This window comes from Ammospiza caudacuta, chromosome 10, assembly GCF_027887145.1.
Source record: "Ammospiza caudacuta isolate bAmmCau1 chromosome 10, bAmmCau1.pri, whole genome shotgun sequence".
Classification (NCBI taxonomy): Eukaryota; Metazoa; Chordata; class Aves; order Passeriformes; family Passerellidae; genus Ammospiza; species Ammospiza caudacuta.
Genome location: NC_080602.1, coordinates 25,214,710 through 25,236,883, shown reverse-complemented (window position 1 = coordinate 25,236,883; position 22,174 = coordinate 25,214,710). Strand labels below are relative to the sequence as shown.

Genomic DNA, 22,174 nt, shown 5'->3' with positions numbered 1-22,174 from the left:
CCGAGCTGGTGGCTGGGCGGGAGGCCTCGGCCGCCCTCAGCCCGGCAGGCCGGGGCTGTGAGGGCTCGGAAGGAGCGGCCGCTCCGTGCTCGCTCTGTCACCCCGAGTGTCGCGGTTCCGATGAGCTCCCAGCGCTGCCGGGGCCGGTGAGGGGGGTCCGGGTCCGCTCCTGCCGGCGGGGTCTGAGGGCGCCTGGCAGAACTGCAACCAAAGCGTCCGGCGTGCTGAGGTGTCACAGTGAACAGGGATTGCGCTGCTCAGGTTGTTTGCAAAGTCTGGAAGGAAATGACACGAATTTTGAGGCGTTTACAGTATTTCAGCACTGAGCAGAAGCTTATTTATTGCGAGATGAGCCTACGAAATCATTCCGGGTACAAGGAGTCCAAAGTGTATTTTATTCCTTAAATGCTATGATTATAAACAGATCCAGCGGCTTCAGATTCATACCCAAAAGTCATGGGCTGAGGTTTCATTTAGCTTTATCAGATACAATTTTATAATGAAACTAGGATGGGGTTTTGGATAGTTTTTTCTAGAAAAAAGGGCCTTTAAGGTCATCTCGTTCCATCCCCTGCCATGGCAGGGACACCTTCCAGTATCCCCGATTGCTCCAAGCCCTGTCCAGCCTGGCCTTGGGCACTGCCAGGATCCAGGGGCAGCCACAGCTGCTCTGGGCACCTGTGCCAGGGCCTGCCCACCCTCACAGGGAACAATTCCTTCCTAATTTGACTGAACTACATTGTCGATAGCACATTTTCCTTTCTTTTTTTTTCTTTTACTAACACAAATGGCTTATATTGGCACACAATAACTCAGAGATATAAGTGAAGAGGCATAAGTTTCTTCCCTCATTCTGTTTGCAGCTCCACTTGACTTTGGTTTTGATTTTAAAGCATTATTAATGATGAAAGTAACATACAAACCCCCTTTTTTTGTTTGTTTCTTATGTTCTGGGTAGTTTTCCTTTCTGTCTTTTATGTGATTAGTCTATATATAAGGTTTTTAGAACTGTTCCTGTTTATGCAGGAGTCTGGCTCTGTGAGGCATTGCCTTAATTGGTTTTTAGATGCTGTCGTGAGTAACTCAGATAAATAATACAAATCAGGGTTGGAGTTTGTCACTGCTTTTCTTTGCTCTTCAGCTTTGAGCTTTTCACTCTCGTGCTGTGTCTGAAACAAATTTAGTCCTTGTCTGATATTTTCTCCCTCTTTGAAGTAAATGCCTTCAAAATAAGCCCCCTCACTTTTCATTTCCTTCAATGGCTTACGTTTGTGCGCTGTTGTCATGTGTGAGTGAGACATATCTTAGAGATGCTTTTGTAAAGTTTGCAGATTAATGGTGGGACACAAATGTGCTCTGGGAGGATGCAGGAGGGCGCAGCCAGCACTGTGTGGTGGAGGTGGAATCCCACAGTGGGTCTCCTAGAAAAGTTCTGACTCCCTTCTGCCTTAACCACCCTGCTGGATCGTGTGGATTTGTGCATGAGATCTCTTCATCTACCACACGAGGTGATAATTCCAGCTGATCTCCAAAACAGGAGTAAATGTGCTGAGATGATTTTACTTTATTAGGTATTCATTTAGGAAGAAATAAAGCTCAAGGATGGGAACAATAGCTATGTAAAATATTCAGAGTGATTTCTGAAGAAATTTTATGATGTTTCAGGTCATAAATTTCCACCTCAAGTAGAATTCTGAAAAGATTCTGCAAATGAAGGGGGAATTTATTGCCTGAAATACCAGATTTATTCTTAACATCCAGCAAAATGTGGAGTATGGGAGAGGATGGGGAAGGGTTCTTGCTTTTATCAGGTGAGGAACATGCTGTAACATTTTGGAGTTTCCAGGTCAGCCCTTGCTGAATGTGTCTTTAAAAATATCACACCAGAGGGAATTGTAGATTACTCCTGCAGGCAACTTCATGCTCTCACATTTTACTTTCTTTTCTGAAGGAAATGCTTCCTGATGGTGGGAGAAGTGATGAGTCAGGATAGCACATCTTGGGCTGCCTCTAATCCTTGGTGCCTTTGGGAAGCCATTTTGTCAATCCGTGCTTCCGTTGCAAAGAAAAAATCAGGTTGTAAAAATGAAGGTGTAATTTTCAATGTTTGATATTGCTTTAAAAACTTGTCAAGATTATAAGCTAGAACAGAAATGCCTCATATACCGACTTTTACAATTTCATTCTTTTCTAATATTCTGCTAAAAAGAACTGGTAATTTAAAATATTTGGTCTGATGACAAACGCAGGTAAAACTTAGAATTTCTTACTGGTTGGAAGACTAAACTGTTTTCTTCTTTTGGTAAGAAAGAGGAATTGCAGTATTTAAGTAAAAGCCAACTACAGGTGGATGGCTGCAGGATTCTGCCTGGTTGATTATGCCAGACTTAGAGATGGGGATCAAAAAAGTATGCAAAGTATGAATATTCCTATAATCAACTTTAGTTCCACTCCTAACTTCACCATAGATGAGTTTGTTGGTTTTAATTAAAAGAGATCTGGTTAGAGAGCATGTTAAAACTGCTCTAAGAAGATAAATATTACAGATGAGCATCACTCTTAATGTAGGTGAAAAAGAAACCCTGATATTTTTAAGGGTTTGTTGTTGGGGTTTTTTTTCCTGAGAAGATGGGGTATCTGTTTGGCCATTTACATACTGGACAGAAAATTGTGGGGGCTCAGGTGCTCACACTTCAGAGATTTGAATTCTTAGTAGCGCTTAATTTTAAGCTGTAGCAAATCTTCCAGTGCTGTAATTGAAGGATGTCTTCCATTGACAGGGAGAATAAAGACTTTTTTTTTTTTTTACCTTTCCTGAATATGTTTAAATGTTTTTATTGGTTCTTAATAAATTTTGCACTCTGTTTTTAAATTTTTCTTTAATTTTCAGCTTCTTAGTCGCTGTGCCCTGGAGGTCAGCCCACCTTGAGCCTGTGTGCAGCAGAAGTCAAGACTTGTCCTCCCTTTGGCTTCCATTTTTTTGAGAGCTGTTTCCAGTTCCAGCCTCAGTGCAGCAATGAACATTGCCAGTTCAGAGGAAAATTTGCAGCTGAAATTTGATGCCTGTTTTTAGAGACATCTGTCACAAAAGAGTTTAGGTTCTAGTAGTTTTAGCAGTGTAGTCCAAGTTCTCATATCTTTGAAAGTAGCCCCTAATAACAATCATCTTTGGGTTTGTTAATTCCAGCAAATGAACTTTGGTGTTGGTAATATAATACTGGAGCTGTGAACTTCTTCCCAGCATGGGAATTCTTCATTTTAATGTCTCACTGAGACAGTTTTGTGCAGCTGAATTTGCATTTTCAAAACAAGTTTCATAATGGTAGCATTAACTCTGAAAATATGTTGTTCCTTTTTATTTTGCAGTTACTTGCAAAGTAACAGCAGAATGTTTTATTTATAGGTGACTTAGAAGAGAAATGCCCAGTGTGCTCCTGTTTCTCTGACTGGATGAAAGTGACCTGGAAGCTGATTTGCAGTGAGCAATCAGTGAAGCCACACAGTATTTTGTGGAATATTGCATGATCTCATCATGAAGCTCTCTCTCCTGCAGCAGATGTATAAGGATGTCCTGGCAGGCATTCCCCTAGCAAGGGAAAGCCATCATTATTCCTCTTTAATTAATCTGTGTGTGGAGCAGCCACCAGAAGGAGATGGATCCTGTCATCAGCAGCATCTGCCATCTTCTGCTGGTGGCACTGGGAGCCATCAGGACTCTGATATGTCAGATGTTGTCCCTGCAACAGATGATTTATCCAAGAGCTTTGCAAACATGAGCTCCTCGTTCTGCCCACGGGAGGTGACGCTGCTCCAGCTCACCCTGATCAAAATGATGGTGGCCAAAGCAGAGTCCCAGGAGACTGAGCTCCACACGAGACAGAAGTACTGTGAAATCTTTGTTCTTCTTCTGAAGGAGGCAAAAATTGACTCAAAATTGGTAACTGCTGAAAGATTTATTTAGGAAAGGAGGAAAAATAAAAAGGGATGTGCCTTAGATATTTTTTCTTTTTTACTTGTCTCCAGATTCACCTGCTGGGTTCTGATGACCGGCTGTTATCTCACATGGCCTCACAAAGTTTGGCATCTCTTGTGTATTTCCAGCTGAAGGAAGAGGTGAGTGTGGCATCACTTCACAGCTCAAAAAATGGCTTAGTGAACCTGTGCCTGCAGGTTGTTCCACTTCACTCTACAGCCAGGTTTTTCTAGTGTTTGTATTTTCTGAGAAACTTTGTCAACGGTGTCGGAAGAAGCCTGGAGTATAGAAGGCCAGGAGATCTGGTGTGTAACAGAGGCATAGAGTGTCTTTATATATAAAAAATGTATAAAAATCTGGAATTTTATGAAACTCATTTAAGGTAAAATGGATGTAGATGATAAGAATCTCTTTTTAAAGTTGCAACGCAGATATTAAAAAAGCCATGATCTAGACTATCAGTATTTTTACAGTTCCTTGGTATCTGCTGGGTGATGCAGTAGATAAAACTAAATAATAACCTCTTGGAAGTTAATAAAATGCCTTGGTGTATGCTCTTGTTTGAATAACCCAATTACTTGAGTTTTTTTTTTTAATTTGCTGTATATTTATTGAATATGTATTGCAGTCTCCATAGTAGCATCCTGAGCACAGATTTATTTCATAATTATGTTTGTAATATTTCTCATCAAGTTGTCTGGGAATTAGGAGTTCAGATCTGGTCTGTCTACAGAATTATCTGATTTTGGGTAGGTCACATGACATGAGGAGGTTTGGTTTTCCCTTTTTGGAACATACAGATAATTTCTATTGCATGCATATGTTGCTTCATGTTTGTAATTAAAGACCTAATTAATGGCCCAGGACAGACGTTGTTTCTACCCGTGTTTTGTCTGTGCCTACATTTCAACCTTTTTACCATACAATTTGAAATCACTGTGTTATGATTTCATGTCATTTGCATAACAACCGAGAGCATCCGTGATCGGGTTTGGAATTGTTTTCCTTAGGACGCTGTGGACGTGCCGTGGCTGAGCTTCAGCCTGGCCGCGCTGCTGGGCTTCCCCGGGAGCGCGGCGGTGCCCGGCTGCCTGTGGACCCTGGCGGCGATTCTCAAGGAGACGCTGAAGGACGCGCCCGCAGCCCGAGCAGGTACCGGCGGTGCCGCCAGGAGGAGCCGCTCACCCGGCGTTCCTCGGGAATGGTTCGGCTCCAGGACACCTCTACCCTTCCTTATACAGGGGGTGACAGAGTGCTGTTCAAATGCAGTGGCTTGAACGTATTTATGTTCTAAAAGTAGTCACAACACCGGTTAATTTCTTATTTACTGACTTATCTCTTACACCTCAGGTCAATAATATGCCTCTTGTTGCCATAGGTGCTCTGAAGAAGCTGTTGGCTCCTCTTGATGCAGTGCTTGAAGGATTTTATAATGCCATCCTGCTCCATCATTTTGACAGTCACCACTACACTTCACCTTATTCTGAAGCTGCAAACAATCTGATCAGTTTTATAGATCTGCTTGAAGCACTTTTGGTTTCCAGAATTGAACTGGAATTACCATTCAGGTGCCAGAGAATTTTATTTTTGAAAGTCTCTTATGTCCTCAATGTTATTAGCTCATCGATTCCTTATGTAATCAAGAAGAAATTCATTTTGCTCCTTAAAAAATGTGTCCTTTGCAAGTCTAGAGAAGATGCTAAAGGTGGATCACAGTTCTTACAAACCCCATCTTTGTGTGAGGATATGCTTGCACTGAGTAATGTTGTTCTGCAGGTTGTGAATTTGACTTGGCTTAATCAGATCCCACTCAGTGGGAAGTCCAGCTACTTTGGAAGCAGTGAAACTGCTCCTGGACATGGTTCTCAAGGTGCTTCTGACCAAACTGTTCTCAGAGCCTTAAGTCTGGTTGTGCTTAAAGCACTGGAATTCAAGATTCACAACTCTGCAACAGAAGCAGAAATCAAAGGTAACAGTCCATTTAAATTTTGTTCATTAAGCAGCAAGAGTTTGAGCTTTCAGATTTTGTAGTCACAGCTCATTAAGACTGTAAATAGATTTCAGCTGAATTAGTGGTGGTGGGAGGGAGGAAGGAGAAGACCCACCCAAGAAACTGCTGTTGCCGTGTCCTGCCTAATTAGTTGTCTCCTTGCATTTTATCAAATCCTTAGCCCTGCAATATGTTGGGCTTGAAACAGCTGCATTTGGGGTTGAAATTTTTACCTGTTAAGAACATTAAGCCAGCTTGAGAACACCAGGCTCTTCTTCAGCTGGACAAGGAGAGTCCCTAGCACAAGCATCTGCTCAGTTCAGGGTGGGGAACTGAAAGGAGCTGCAGGTAACACTCTTCTCTTTTCTAAGGTGGAGGTAGAACTTCAAGCACCATTATGTATTTATTTTACTGAAGGTACAAGGCATTACTGGTCAGCCAAGTAATGTCATGAGGCAAAACCAGCTGGGGTATACTAGGTAATAAAGTTAAAGGTAAATAAAAATAAGGAAGCACCAAAGTAAGGCACAGGGGAATTGTGGTACACAGAATCACAGAATGGCTTGGGTTAGAAGGGGCTTTAAAGATCATCCAGTTCCAACCCCTGCATGGGCAGGGACACTTTCCATTAGACCAGCTTGCTCCAGGCCCTGTCCAGTCTGGTCTGGACACTTCAGGAATGGGGCAGCCACGTCTTCTCTGGGCTCTGTGCTAAGTCCTCACCAGCCTCTCAGAAGAATTTCCTCCTAGTATCCAGTCTAAGCCCTCTGGCAGTGGGAAGCCATTCCCCCTAGCCCTCTCCTTCCAGGCCCTTGTCCAACATCCTTCTCCAGCTCTTTTGGAGCATCTGTAGGCCCTGGAAGGGGCTCTAAGGTCTCCCTGGAGCCTTCTCTTCTCCAGGTGAGCACCCCCAGCTCTGCCAGCCTGGCCCAGAGCATCTCTGTGGCCTCCTCTGGACTGGCTCCAGCAGCTCCACATCCTCCCCATGTAAATGGTTGTGTTGTTTTTCACCCTGGCTGACACATCTGGCCCTTCCAGTTAGCAGGTGTGAGCATTCCTCCCCCAGCTGCTGCCTTGGGCTGGCTGGCTGCAGTGAGGGGCTGGGCTGGGCACAAGAAGGGCAGAGCTGCTGCTGTGCCAGGGCTGGGCTGGGGCAGCAATAATCTATTTACTGATGATGTGGCCAAAAGTAATTTCTGTTTCTTTTTAAACAAGGGTGAAATTTTACAGCACTTTAAATACATTGAGGTGTTTTAGTAGAAGTTCTAGACATAAACATTATTTCACTTTTTATATTTGTGTACTAGGCAGCAAGCCTGAAATCAATTTTAATTCATCCGTGTGAAAGAGCTACACCTTCCATAAGACAGCTTGTGAAACTTTTTCCAGATTTTTGGAAGATGTTATATTTGTGATGTCAGTTGCATTCTTAAAGATTTTTAAGTATTTGTAAAGAATATTTTACTTGTGATCCACCTTCTGAAAAATGTATGGAGACTGAGACTGTGAAAAAGCAAGTGAAAAGAAAAAATGTAGGCTATATCAATTTTAGATATCTCTGTGAAAATCCTTTCTCATTCTCCTTTCTTTTCCAGATTCATGACATAAAAATGAGTTTTTTAATTAGATTCAAACACCCCAACTGTCAAGAGGAATTTCAATCTGAAAAGAATGGTACTTCCTTATTTTACTGAAATTACAGGAAGTGTTTAAAACAAGCACCTAAATGCTTTAATATGCTAATTTCCCTTCCGGGAAGCTGCTTGATCTTCTTGTCATTAACATGGATTAAAGTGGCTTAACTTTAATTAATTTCAATTTTGAGAATCATTTCCAGGTTTATAGGGAAGAGTTTCAGTCTGAAGAGTAACTATTAATAACAAAGATAATTTGATGTCCCTGTTATTTGCTGGGAGGAAAAACAAATCTTAAAGTCAAATATTAAGGAAAATCATGTAGTGATGCAGTAAATAAAATTGATTTCAATGTTGCAGGAAAACTTTGTTTTCTAAACATTGAGTGTGTGCTGTGTTACATCAAAAACTGCTCTGTAGTATCTCATTAGTATTGAAAGTGTAAGTTTTTTGACTTAAGGGAAAGAGTCTCTGTTTAATGAATACAAAGTGATTTTTATGAGTAAGCTACTGCACTAAAACAGCAAGAACTAATCTATAAAATTTGATGCTGTGATAAATCAGTTGAGCTAAGGAAAGAACTGCATTCATGAACTGTTATGCACTGTTAATTTAAAAAATAAAGAGTGTGTGTTGTTTGGCAATAAAAATGTATAGCCAAGTTCATGATTAATTTTGTTTTCCAGGAGACTTTGAGAGCTCCATGTCCCAGCTGCTGATGTTCTGGAGGAGTCATGGAAAGCCTTCCCCACACTCTCACCCAGCTGGGCATCACTGTGAATGGCTCTCCTTGGTTTTCATGGAGCAGGATGATGACATGTGGGAAGCTGCTAAAGCTTTATTGCTCATCTATTTAAAACTTGATAGGTCAGTCTGTCTTCTTATTTCTGACAGAACTGTGAAGAATTGTACTTCAGTGAGGTTACTGGGACATTCCCATTGGTTGCTTTTGTTGGAAGCAAAATTATTTTTTTATAATTTAACCCCACCCCACCCCCCCCCAACCTCAGGATGATGTAATAATGTGTGGTGTAAGAGCTGATAATTTAAGTATTTTTTGGATGGAGATGGGAGTTGTGAAAGTTTCCTACTAAATAATTTATCATATCCTGTAATTCAGGATAATTGACTTCATGTCTAAAATAGTGGTTACAGATAAAAAGCAAGATTGCTTCCTTACAACACTGAAGGTTTGACAAGAATGGGATATTAGACTTAAACTTCAATAATTCAGGTACTTCTGGCTGAGTTTATAAGGATTGGCCCTATGGGAATTCCAGTTACTTGATATAAATGGTTCTTGCTAACAACTGAGAAGTGTTCTTCATGGATTTGTCCTGGATGTACAATGCTTCATTGTTGTTTAAATTACCTTACAAGATATTATGCTGATTTATACAAGGCTCCCAAGCTTCAGATGGGAAGATAATGCAAGTAACACCTTAGACACACACAATTCTCAGACACTTAACTACAAGTAGGCTCCTCTTCCAGTGTGTGTAACATTCTGAAAGTTAGCCTGAATTCAGGTTAACAAAAATATTCAAATAAGATTTTCATATTGATATTAAAGTACAGTTGATGTGTTGTAAGTACCTTTGTTTACTGCAGAAGGTTTCCTGAGTGCTCTTTAGGCCTGCTTTAAATGCTTGGCTTCCTGAGCTGTCCCATCTCCTGGTCCCAGCTGCCTTCATTCTTTCTCACTCTGATACAAAGACTTCTCTATTTGTTCTTAATTTTCACAAAATTAAAGAAAATAGCAAGAATTCATCTGGATATTGCTGCTTTTTTAAAAAAAATTATCTTCCACTAAATGATTTCCTGGCTTACTTTTCAGGTTACAGTGTGATGTTCCTGATAACCTAAGCCACAAAGAGGAGGAGTCCTGGCAGTTCCTTGTGCATGCAGGTGGATATAACCCACACTGTATATTTTTATTTTTTCTGGAAAAGATTGCATTTGATTCCACAGTACTTCTAGATTTTCTGATTTCATCAGAAACTTGCTTTCTGGAGTACTTGGTCAGGTACTTGAAGCTCCTTGGGAAGGAGTGGCCTCACTTTGTAGAGGTCTGTAACCATTTCGATACCAGGCACAGCGCTTTGCACGCAGTTTCTGTCAAGCAGAGCTGCGTGACTGGGGCGAGTTTGCAAAATGCTGTTTGTGCAGCAGAGCCACAGAGTGCGATGGCTTCGGCTCCTCACAATTGCCCGGTGTTTACAGCGCGGCAGGGTGGTAATGAGGCTGCAGAGTGGAGCCAGTCTGACTCACTGACCAGCGCTGATAGCGCGTCCCTGCTCGCTTCTCTTCAAAGCCTGGTTAATTATGACAGCTCAGAGGACTCGGAGGTGGAATCCGATGGAAAAGAGTGTTTGGTAAACACAAAGCAATTGCCTTCAAACAATGAGGGTGAGGTGAGGAGGAGGGAAACAGGTTGCAGCTGCAGAGATGATGACCGGAATTCACGAACCTCTGAAGTGTCGCCTCCGAAACTGAAGGGATCTCCTGCCTCATCCTGTTGGACTCGTATGGCATCTCCAGATAACATTGCTCCCCTAAGAGTAATGCTTTACAAATCAACCAAGTGTCTGGAAGAGCTGCAGGAGGCTATTTCTAGGTTGCAGAGGAGAAGTCTTTTCCCATATAATCCATCTGCGTTGTTGAAACTGCTGAGCCAGGTTGAGAAGATGAATAAATCCATGAATCCACAATAATCCAAAGTGTTCTTGTGGGGTTTTTTTAAACAAGTTCACCAGGGAATATTTCCATGAGATTAATGACTTGTTGCCTCATGCCTCTTGCACCAGTCAGTGCATTTAACCTCAGGCAGGGTGAACATGGATTTGGTTGGAACCCTAAAATCTGGCATTGCATCCAGTGATATGATCTATGACCTGAGGGGCCTAAGCTCATTCATGGTGTGTATGTCAATGTACAGTAAATAAGGATTAGTTGTTGGATTTTCAACTTTTTGTAATAAATAACTCATGTGAAAGCATTTCAAAAATATATGCTAAAGTATTGTCAATTATACTCAATGTCATTCTATTTTTAGTTCATTGCCAGATTAGTAGTGGTTCATGGACTCAGGGCAAAATTAATGCAACACTTGACTGCTTAGAAGTTGGGCTAAATAAAATAATATGGCTGGGGACAGTTTACTGTTCATCCTGTGTGCTCTGCATTGGTGCATTGCTCAAAGTGGACCTTCAGATGTCTACATTCCTTTAATTAAAAGAAAAAGTAGATGTGAAATTAAACCATATATTGTCTATGGAAAATTTTAGTTGAGCATTATAACTTTAGGTTTAGGTGATGCAGAAGTGACATTCCAACAGAATTTTTTGCATCCATCATGCGTTTCCTGTAAATATAGGATGTATATTTAATAAATCAGAGAATTAGAAAATAAGTGACTCCAGTGCAGTGAGAAGGATATTGAAGATGTTAAATTATTATACTTATATCTTTTATTAGATGTAATTTGAATAACCAGAAGAGTGAGTGTCTGAGAGTTTGCCTGGGGGAGCAAGTTCAGAGCAGGATCCAAGGCAGTTGCACTTAGCAGGAAAGCACCTGATGCTCCTTCATTTACCCTGCAGCTTGTAATGATCTGCCAAGGGTTAGGCATTGGGAAAGTACTGACAACAGGAGCACTGGGAAAACCTCAGACCTCTTCAGAACTGTGGGAAGCAGCTTTCCTCCTAGGATCTGCTCTTGAAGGTAAGTGCTCTGTTCTGACTGAGAACAGGTGCTCTTTTCCCTTTGAATAGAAATTTAGTGTTAAATTAAAATAGATACTGAGCTGAGATGAGCAGTCTCTGGAGAAGGTTGCTGACCTTCAAATCTCTGTGGCCATCTTCTGGATTAGTCTTTAGCCCTGACAATCTGCAACTGGGAGGGGAAGAAAACTGGATGTATTTCATGGGATCCTTGAGCTGGCAGTTCCAGTGCTCTCCAGTGCCCCTGGAATGGTATGAGTGCACAGACAGGGAGGTTTGGACCTGTCTTACCCCTCCAGGGTGACAGCAGTATTTTAGGTAGGAAGGAGATCTGAATATTCTGGGTGTTTGCTGTACTGTGGTTTCTTACTGAGATCAAGACAGAGGGGTTGTTGTGCAGAGGGGTGGGTGGGAATGTGAAGGAATGGAAACCTTTCCATTCATGCCTGCAGTTGCTGTAGTTGAGAGCTAACCCCAGAGTTGTCCAGGGCAACAACATGCCTGGCCTCTCTTTGTTTGAGCCCAGTTGTGCTGTAGCTGCTGAGTTGCTCATTTCTGTCAGGTCTAAAATCCCTCTGGGCGTGTTCAGAGCTGCAGCTCCAGACAACTTGGGAACTTTTTCAGTTCAAACACAGGAAGTGCCATGGGCAAGATGGTTGAGCAAGAGTTTCTCAAGTTCACAATTTTCAAAGTAGGTAGGTGCTTATATTTCAGTGAAATCCTTTCCACTATCCTCACTCCTTTTCTAATCTAGACTTTGCTGACTAGTTTATTTTAATTGGGTAATTCTGTTGTTTACACTGAACATAAGATTTAGTGTAGAAGATTGTTCAGCATTTCTTGATCTACACTTTGCCAGTTGGAAGTATCTAAATTGCAGCAATATCTCTGACACTGATATGATAAGCTGAGTGGGAAAGGTAGAGTGGTGTATGATAATTTTGGATAAATCCTAGGCTTATTTGTCAGTGATTACTATAACTGTATAAGCTTTTATAAAGAGTTTAGACATGTCAGGACAGTGTGTAGAGTGTAGCAAGAAATGTAGGTGTCCATAACCTGATTTTTTTAAATACAGCAAATCCAGTTGCAGTCCAATTGTATTTAATTCTTACAGGCTTGAGACTGATTGTGTGCCCACCTGATTATTAGAAGTATTAGAAGTTATGTTTCCCTTCTCATAAAGCCATGGTTTTAATTTTTAGAATGTTTTAGTTGTAAAAGTGGGTGAACATAGTTTGTATCTGGCAACTAGATACTTTAATGCGTTGATATTTTACCATTTATGACCTGGGATGGAGTTAAATTGAGGAGCTGGAGTTTTCTTATTGGACACAAATTGAGGGTGAACCGTGAAGGTGGATTGGACTTCTTTGGCTGTATTGATAAAACCAACCACAAAAAAAAGTACCTTGCTAAAGAATTTGTGTTTTAATCAATTGAGTGTAGAAAGTGGTTTGGTTAGGTTTTGGTTGGGTTTTTTCAATGATATAAATTTTTAGGCACAGCTGTTATTTCATGTCCTAGAACAAATTAATTCAGCTGCAGAACCTGTTACCAGTGTTAAGTTAGAACTTGGGAATTGGGTCAATGTGCCTTACCTTTGGATATTGAGCTGTCAACTTTTCTTGTATTATTTCAAAGCCAGACAGAACAATCAGGTGACCTGTGTGGACACAGTTTTCTATCTGAGGACAACTCCTGAAATGTTCACAGTTTGCCATTAATGCAGTTTGGTGGAGTTTACCTTCAACATCAATAGAATCAGTTAAGCTTTAATGAGGTAAGCAGTTAGCACTAGAAGATGCTTACAGGATGTGCTTTTTAAAAGAGTATTTTTTAATTTAATGTTTGTAGAGCTTGATTGAAGCTATAACTGAATCCAGGTGGTTCCACAGTTGTGGCTCTTCAAACTGGATTTTCTCCAATATTTTTATGGCTGCTTTTCATTCTGCTTTTAAGACTCATAGTGCAGGTTTTAATCCTGTAATACAAGAATAAAAACCAACCTTGGGAACCTCTATGCCTGCAGTACCCTTGTAAAGCTGGGAATAGGGAGCCTTGCTTGTTCCCTGGCTCATCACTGTAGGATAAATTTGTTTGTAGTTCTTCCAGAGTCAGTCTGGGATGTTTCTGAAGTCAGTATCAGAGATTTATCACAGTGTCAGTAGGAGTGAATATATTGTGGTCATAACAATGTTACTTCAGCGTGTTTTCCCTTAGAGTTATCCTAATGAGTTTGTAAATTCTTGGTGTATTTTGTTCAACCCTTCTGGGCTGCCTGGTTCACTCTGAAGCCCTGTTGGAAGCCAGTGGTGTCAGAATGGATGGCAGCAGTTTTCTACTGTTTCTGCCCCCACAGCAGGCATGGACCTGGAGTTCATTGAGAAACATCTCAGGGATTTAAGCTTTTCTAAGTCATTATCTTCTTAACTGTTGTGTAAATGAGTTTATTGCTGATAACTGACAGAGATGTCCTTTAATGCACCAGCTGGCTTGGTGCTGGCTTACATCATGAATGGAAGGAACAAAATATATTTTATGGTAAAAATTTACATGGAGAATTACAATATCCTTAGTTATTTCTGATTCCTACTATCCCTGTACTGCAAAACATGAATTTTGCCAGTCAGCAGTGTCCTTTTAGGGGGGAGGTTTGGAAAAAATAGCACACACAACCTCAACAGTGCACACTGCTGAATGTTGGCTTCCTTAAAGTTTGTAGGGAAGGTTTGCAGGCCCTTATTATGAAATTGTCAGGAATTGTAGCTTCTAATTGGAGTTATCCAAGTATCTACCCCATCTCATCCTAGTTCTTGAGAGTTAAAAATTAATATTTTCTGTGGAACTTCTAAAATGTTCCAAATGCCCTTAGCATTTGAGAAAGTAATAGCCACATATTAATACATGAATAATAATTTGGAGTCTATTTTGCAAAGGAATGTATATTGATTAAGTAAAAAAGTCAAATTACAAAATCCTATGTCCATATTTCTTTCCTTGCTGGAAAGGAAAAAACTTTATTCTCAAGTGTCACCTTCCAGGGTTTGTCAGATCTTGGAGTAACTTTGTCACGACAGATCTTTCATGGTTCTTTCATGCAGGGATTTAACTGAAACAGAAATTAATGCTTTCTGGGCATTTACCTCTAGTACTTGGCTTCCTTGATAGTATTTATTTTCTTCAAAAAATTTGTGCCTTTCTGCTGATGCCATTGCAGCTACTGTGAAAGTCAGGCAAAGACACATTAAGCAGCAAATACCAAACTCAACCAAATTTTTTAAAAAGTTATATCTTCAAGGGAGAATCCAGTACTTGGTCACCTTCAACAGAGCATTGGTCCTTCTAAAGGAGGGTTTCTTCACCTCAGCTAAAATCACTGACCAGTGTGATGCCACTATTTTCTGTACAATTATTTACAATTATTTTCTGTAATTGTCACTTAGTGCTGATGCATACGTGGGAATTGCTGAGTGTGAAGCATCAAAGGAATTGTCTTTGTTTCACCAAGCAAATGCTCATATTTTGTTTTCTGTGGGTCAATAAAGATTGATGCTCCAGGAGTCTCCCAGCAACGTAATCAAACAATGTTGCAGGATTGTCTTATGTGCAAGTGTTACAAATTGTTGAGGTTTATTTTCATACTGTTGTTAAACCAGTGCTTCCAGCTCCAAGGATTAATTTTTTTTGAATCCTATGATATTCCTATGTTGTTGGAGATGGATTAAGAAACTCTGAGTTGATTGGATTAATTGTTAAATCTCTTACTGCTGCAGCCAGAAGATTGAGTGAATTCTTCTCCTAGATGTTCAGATAGTGGCAGCACAGGAGTGTTGGGTGAATTGGCAGTGCTGTAGGTGGAGAGGAAAATGTGACTTTTGCCTTTGCAAATGTACTGGAACAAACGTGCTGGCAGTTCCTTATATAGATAAGCAGTTATATTTGACTTTTCTGGTGTTTCTGGTTAACAGAAAAGGGACTTGGACAAGTATGGACAAGTTGATGCTAAATTAAGGGAAAGGAAAAAAAAGCCTTCTCACCAAGATAATTTAAAGACCAAACAATTAGGATTTTGCATAAAGAATGTCACAACCAAACTGTGAGAAGATGAACTCTTCAGCAAATCACATCCCTGTGCCCCTGCATAGGAGAGGATTCTTAATTCCTGTCCAGGAGGCTTATTGATACAGGGTGTGTTCAGCATTGAAATGGAATACAGCCAGGGGTTGTAAGAGCATAATTGTGGTGTTCCTGGCCTTGGTGGTTGAGTGTGTGAGAGAAGTTGGTTGGAAGGCAGTGCCCCCCAGGTAAGGTCTTTTCCTGGAGCCCTTTTTCCTAAGGCATATCCAAAGCCTGTGGCAGGGTGGATCAGCAGCAGTGAGTTCCTTCCCTGCACTGACTTTGTCCTTCCATTATTGCTCCTGATATCCTCTCTTCACCCACGTCATCCAAGTCATCTTCCTCCTTATTGCTAAAGCCCAGATTCTCAAAGTAATGCATTTTCTTTCTGGCTAAAATTCATCAAGTTCTGAAACAATAATTTCAAAAGATTTAATTGATTTGAAGATTTCAGCCTGTGTGTTCAAATTTTCCTAATTTGTACCTGCAATGGCATTTGTGGATGATAAATATCTATTGCATTAATGGCTGCATTCAAGATCAGGTATCTAGTCTTTATTTATGACAGATGGCATTACTAATTAATTACTAACGAGCCTCTCCTTAGTGAACCTTTCCCTGTAAGGATCTGGATGATGAATCAGGTCATACTGGGAGGAAACATCATGAGGAAAAAGCTTTCTGAGAGAATTTTCTGAGAGAGTTTTTAATTCCTTTTGTGTAAGGGAAGGGTGGCATATTAGAAGGTGTGAATTCCTGTGGAAGGAAGGATTTTGTCTTTTCAACTACAGATTACAAGGTTTTGAATTAGGATATTGTGACACATGACTTGGAATGATTAATTTTCAGGCTCCTGTTGATTCAGGCACCGGATGTACAGGAATGTCAAGGCTTTTAGTTTAATCTTGAAGGAATTCATGATGGCAAGGAGATGGGTTTCACTGGTGGTGAAGAGAGAATTCAGAGTGCAAATGATTATTAGATCAAATTGATTCTTACTTTTCCTCCATGTATACATATGGTTGAGATTTGTTTAACACTCTACCATTGAGAGAATCAAAAATGTTAGCAAAAATGGTTAGGTACTAACAGACAGTATATCTAAAACATTTATTTTTGGCTCCCCACATTCATTCCAGGATTTTTTTTATTTTTTTTTTTTTTTATATTAAGGGAAAAAAAGAAACCCTTAGGGGTTTTGGGGATTGTTTTGGTGTTTCTTCTCCTTCCCTGTTGTGTGTGGCAGGTGCCACCACACACAACAGCTCTGATTTTAGGAGCTTAAGATTTAATACAGTCTCAAAGATTTGCCAGGAGGATTTTCTCTAGTGAGAAAGTTTACTAATACTATAAACTCTCTTATGTAACTGCTTGGAACCTCAGCTGAAAGCTCACACCCATTGTGTGGATTCACTGTAATTTATTACATGAATTCAGCTGACTGGATTCTGAAAGAAGCAAATTTTTCTTACTTTGTTGTAATACTTTTTTTTTTTCTGAGAACTTATACATAATTCCCAGTGATATGTAAAATAATTGAGTCAAATACATGTCTCCATTATCTAGCTATATTTAGTTATATTATTATATTGTTATATTAAAATGTCCAGTGAATTAGTAGATATTGTGCTGCAAGTAAGAAATAGTAGCACTTAAACTTTAAAATTTCTATTTTCTCAGTGAGATGTGCAGACTAAGGTATCTTTTTGGTTTGATTTTATTTTTTAGCATTCAAATTTAAGACTCCTGCAGGATATGCCCTATAGAGGTTCAGGGATAATTGTATGGTCAGTGGGCACTTTAATCAAGGGGGTATGATTAGCTTGTTATTTACCACAGAATATCTTTAATCTTGTAATAGTATCCTATATAGGTGGTGCCAGCCTAACAAATGCTGCTCAAAAAGGCTGTTAAAACATGTGTTCCTTTTTATTTTTGTAGCAGTCCCATGCTTGCTCCAGTCAACCAAACTTTTTTTTTTTTTTTTTTTTGCAATTTGTTGTAACACTGAAGAAATTGTGGTTTTAAGCATAAGAAAGATGTTGGTGCCAATTACCTCTTCCATTTCTGGCCCAGCATTGGTCAAGTGATGTATGAATCAGCTTGCTCTAGGCTTTCCTAATTGGCAGAGAGTTCCTAAATCTTCTGCTTGGTTCACAGCAGTGGTTCATTCAGATGTGGGAAAGTTTGGAGATCATTTAAAGCAACAGCCAAGCCATAATCTTTTCTGAAATACCCTTTCATGTTTAATGTTTTCTGGTGCATCAGGTTATTGAATAGTGCTCCCAGTTTCATGGAAGGACCAAAGACTTGTAATAGGTGCAAGATAGAGTACCTAAAGAAATGCTGTCTGAAGAAACCCACGTTTTTCTCACAAGGAATAATAAATGAAGAGGTTCCAAATATTGCCTGGGTCCCATCTTCTTTCATGGCAGGCTTGGGGGTTCAGATGGGAGTTTCAGTATGCTCCAGAGGAGCTGTGGGAAGGAAGGCCTGCAGGAGGGAGCCTCTCCACTGTTGTTCCCACAGAGCCTTCTGTGGTTTGAGAACTCTTGGAGCCCCACAGCACTGATGGCTGGGGGCCTTACCAGTTACTGCTCTGTTTCTTCATTCTTGTGCTCTCCCACAGCCATCTGCTCCTGCCTTCCTTCTGACAGAGAGAGGGCTGGCTCAGATGGAGCTTTGGCTCAACTCTGGCAAGTCTGGTCCCATTTCCTGGGCTGCTGTTTGCTGACTGCAAGCAGGAAGAAAAGGCTAATAAAAGGTTCTTGGCTCCTGGCTTTTCTGTGAGGTTCTCTTCACCACATTAATGTGTCCACCAGAATGCCAGTACTTCTGAAGGTTGTTGTTATTTGAAACTGGGGAGAGCTGCTGAGGAATGACTTTCAGCTTGATTCCTTAGTCATGGAATTAAAAAATAAATTAAACAGTCAGGTTAAGTAAAACTGCCATGTTTCTGTGGTGTCTCTAACCAAACACATGCTCAGTGTGTGCTTTCTTCTGCTTTAGGAATTTCAGAAATTCCATTTTTGATCTTCTGAGGAACTGGAACACTTGTTGTAGAACATTCAGTTGATTGAGGCTGGAAGTACTGCTGAGAGTGCTCAATAGCAGCAGAAACCTTTCTCTAACTTTATTCAAAACCCCCCACTTCATCTAACAGCTGTCAGAGTGAAGTGATGTTTTTGGTGCTCCCTTTTCTGCACCCTCAGCAGGCTCAGCATCCTCCCGTGCGTGTGGGGAGCAATTTACAGCCAGCCAAATTCTCATCGTGCAACAGAGGCCACGTGACTTCAAACATTTCTTCATCTGCTGTGTTGAAAGGAGCAGGGAAGGCAGTGGCACTGCTGCTGCTGCTGAGTTTCACGGGGTGATGTGGATGACATCAGGATTGCCTTCAGTCAGAAATCTTGAAGTGCAGCTTTGCTGGGCGGGTCTCAGAAGAATTTGAAAGGGTTCTGGAGATAGGGCGTGTTTACCTCGGTCAGAGTAGTGAGTGTGATGCCTCTTCCCTGCTAACGTGCTCATAGTCTCTGACTGCAATATCAGGAAGGTAAGAGTTCCTTTTTCTGCCCTTTTTTCCTGGCCTGGTACCTTTTGTTGGGGTTTTTTCCCCTCTCCTCGCATCACCCTGTGTTCTGAATTGTCAGCATGTGCTTGGTCTCTAATGTTGTTTAATAAGGGAAGAGTAGAGTAACTCCCATGAGTAGTCTTCAGATAAAGAGTGGAATGACATTAATGAGATTTTATACTTTGCCACTAAGTATTCCAACCTATGAGAACTGCTTCCTATTGTAGGAAAAAAGAAAAAAGATAATACAGGTTACAGTAGTAGCTTTCCTTTCTACTTCTTGTACCATTATCCTGTTAAGTGCCTGTAACAGCACTTCTTTGTGAACTGGGAGGAAATTCTTAACAGGAATAAATGTTAACTAAGGATATCAGTGTGATTATATAAGAGAAAAAAACCCTTGATTTTGAGTAGTTTGTAAAAGCTGCTTCTAAATTTTTATGTAAAATGCTAAGGAAAAAAAACTCCTTTAAGAAACTCAGTTAACAGAGGTTTGGGGTTTTTTTTGTAAAACTTCTCTTTTGAAGCTCTGAAGAAGCTTGTGCTATAAATAACACACCTAAACTGGCTGCTAGAGAGGGTTATTTCATAGTAACGCCACAACATTCAGATGGAAGAACCCCAATCACATTGTTGCAATGTATCTCTATTTTTCACTACCTTCCCAGCTCAGCCCTTCAGCTGGCTGCCACGGCTGATGGAGAGGCTGTGCTGTGGATGAAAATTTCCCTTGCATTTGTTAGGACATGAAAAGGATGGCAAAGTGGCTGAAATAATGAAAGACCAGTTTGGTTCTGGCTCCTCCTCTGGGTGTCTTGGTGGGTGGGGAATGTCTGGGCTGGATGATATCCCTGCTCAGGAGGGATAACAGGGGGAGCTGGGAACCCCAGGAACGGGGATGCACAGCAGCCTTGGCTCAGCTCTGGAGATCACAGATGGCTGAGTGGGAGCCCCTGGTGCACACCATGGCTGAAGGTTCTCTGGCAAACAGAGTTCTGCAGGGTGCAAAGGCACCAGTCCTGTCCCTTCCAAGGGCCAATTTAAAACCTTGAGTCATTCACTGAGGGTGGAAAAGCCAGGAGTCTCTCCACCCTCAGGTCTCCTCTCTGGTTCTCCTCTCTATTCTGCTGCCTCCACGTGCTCTGTGCTCCCACTGCTTGTCCTGACCTCTGTGTCCCCTGTGCTGCTCAATTCTTCCCTGCCCTTAACTCTCACCTGAAATAAGTGACACAACTCTGGTAAAATCTCCATTATGTAGCTTAGCATTTTAAGTTAGACTTCAAGTTTGTATTTCAAACAAAGCTTTGGTAAGCTGAAAAAAACAAATCTTTTTTGCGTCTTTCCCCAGTAGTAAAAATTTGAAGTCTCATAATTTGAAAGCTTTTTCTTTACATTCTGATAAGTGTTACTAAGTTCTCAAAGCAACATGTGTTGTTCCTTTAGGATTGTTCAAACTTTCTGTGAATTAATCATCTATCAAGAACCTCTAGCTTGGATAGAGTTAGGGTTTTTTCCCAACAACTACTTTTTACCTCAAAATTGTTGCAGTTACTTGAGTTATTTCACAGCTCTTTATTCCACTCTGTTCATCTTATGGATTTCTAAAGCTTAAAAGTGGACATAGTTTGCACTGTAACTGTACAGTGAGAGAACTGTATTTCACTTTCCTCAGCAGCCTGCCATCACTTAAAACCATTTTAGCTGCTCAAAAATGATTTACCTTTAAGTAGAGAGGAAGCATGGTGACTTTCACCCAGAAAATGAATTATTTCAAAGAAGTCAGATTCACTTTTTTGTGGTTTTGTTTTCCTACCAGAGAACAGGGAAAAATAAAAACTCACTTGCCACCTTAATTGAGATATATTCCAAGTGCTATTTTTGCCTGCTCAGTATAGTACCCAAGTTACAAGAAAGAACAGTAAAAAGTGAAAGAACAGTAAAAAGTAAAATGCTGCAATTGCCCTGTAATGAGGCACTTAAAGTGTTTACAGTTGAGATTTGTACAAGCCAGGGAGTAAATGTGAAGTTAAAGGTCTCACAGCAATCTTAATTCAGCTGTTTGAATTCAGTATTTTGGGGTTTCATTGTAAGAAACTGAGTCCAGCAGCTTTATTCTGTGCTGCCCCTGCTGCTGTGTGGGCTGGGAGAGGTGTCAGCCAGCCCTGCCTCAGGCTGTGCAGAATTCAGCTGGAATCCTGTTTTCCCACTGGCACCAACCAGGTAAGACAGGATGCAAAGAGGTGGCAGCATCAATCCAACATCCTGCCTTCAGTCCCTTGCTCCACAAAGCACAGGTCAGTGTGCAGGACCCACCTCTGTTCAGCTGTTTCATGCTGGTAGATGCACTTGGATTCTTCACACATTGTCAAAAAGAAAAACCCAGTCTGTTTGTGGTAGAACACATATCTGCAGCTGAAACCTGTGTGTAAACTCCTGGAAATATTGCAGAGTCTTAAGCAAAACCAAAGCCTGTGATATGGTGGATCTGATCTTTATTTGCTCTTTTAAACCACTTTTATTTCATGTTGAGGATGAACAGCTTTGCTATCTGTTTTGATATCTGAGGCTTGATGTTTCCCAACAGTCACTGCACCAGCTTTGCCAGCTCTGCCAAATTATAAGGGGAATAGGAGAATTATGTTCTTCTTGCTGATTTCAGTCTTTCCCTGTTACCTCTGGAGCCTCACTGAGGAGACTAAGGGGATGCTTAGGAGAATTAAGGTCACATTCACTTGCATGTTTGTGTTGTTGATCCACTGGGTTTTGCAATTTATTCAGTAAATAAGGATAGGAAATCCTCCTAATACATCCTGCAAACCTGGATATCTCCTTCTCTTAGTCCTGGCTTTGGAAACACAGTTTTCAAGCAAGAGTTTTTGAGCAGAGAGTACAATCAAAGCTTTGGCTCAGTTTCTTTTTATTAATTCCTCAGACTGCGGCAGCCAGAAATTCCACTTCAAAGCAGCTCCTGAATTTGTTTTGCAAAATGCAGCCACACAGCTTTTGTCAACCCCAGATTTGCCCTTTTTCTTTTTTTTTTTTCTTTGCTTAATATCATTAAAAATGAGGGCTTTTTTATTGAATATATCCAGGATCCAAGAGACAGCACTTTGAAAGAAACTTCACATTAGTACTTGCCAACTGTGTGGGCTTTCCTTTAATTAT

At 40.7% G+C, this 22,174-nt stretch overlaps 1 protein-coding gene across 1 annotated transcript; it reads left to right on the top strand.

The window, feature by feature from the left end:
- The first annotated feature begins 2,009 nt into the window (after nt 1-2,009).
- On the top strand, nt 2,010-10,731 carry LINS1 (lines homolog 1). The gene is made up of 7 exons (XM_058811565.1): nt 2,010-2,076; nt 3,404-3,937; nt 4,024-4,113; nt 4,984-5,125; nt 5,352-5,942; nt 8,284-8,464; nt 9,435-10,731. Exons 2-7 carry the CDS (start codon nt 3,533-3,535, stop codon nt 10,309-10,311), a joined length of 2,286 nt encoding a protein of 761 aa, XP_058667548.1. The 5' UTR covers nt 2,010-2,076; nt 3,404-3,532; the 3' UTR covers nt 10,312-10,731.
- The last annotated feature ends 11,443 nt before the right edge of the window (nt 10,732-22,174 follow it).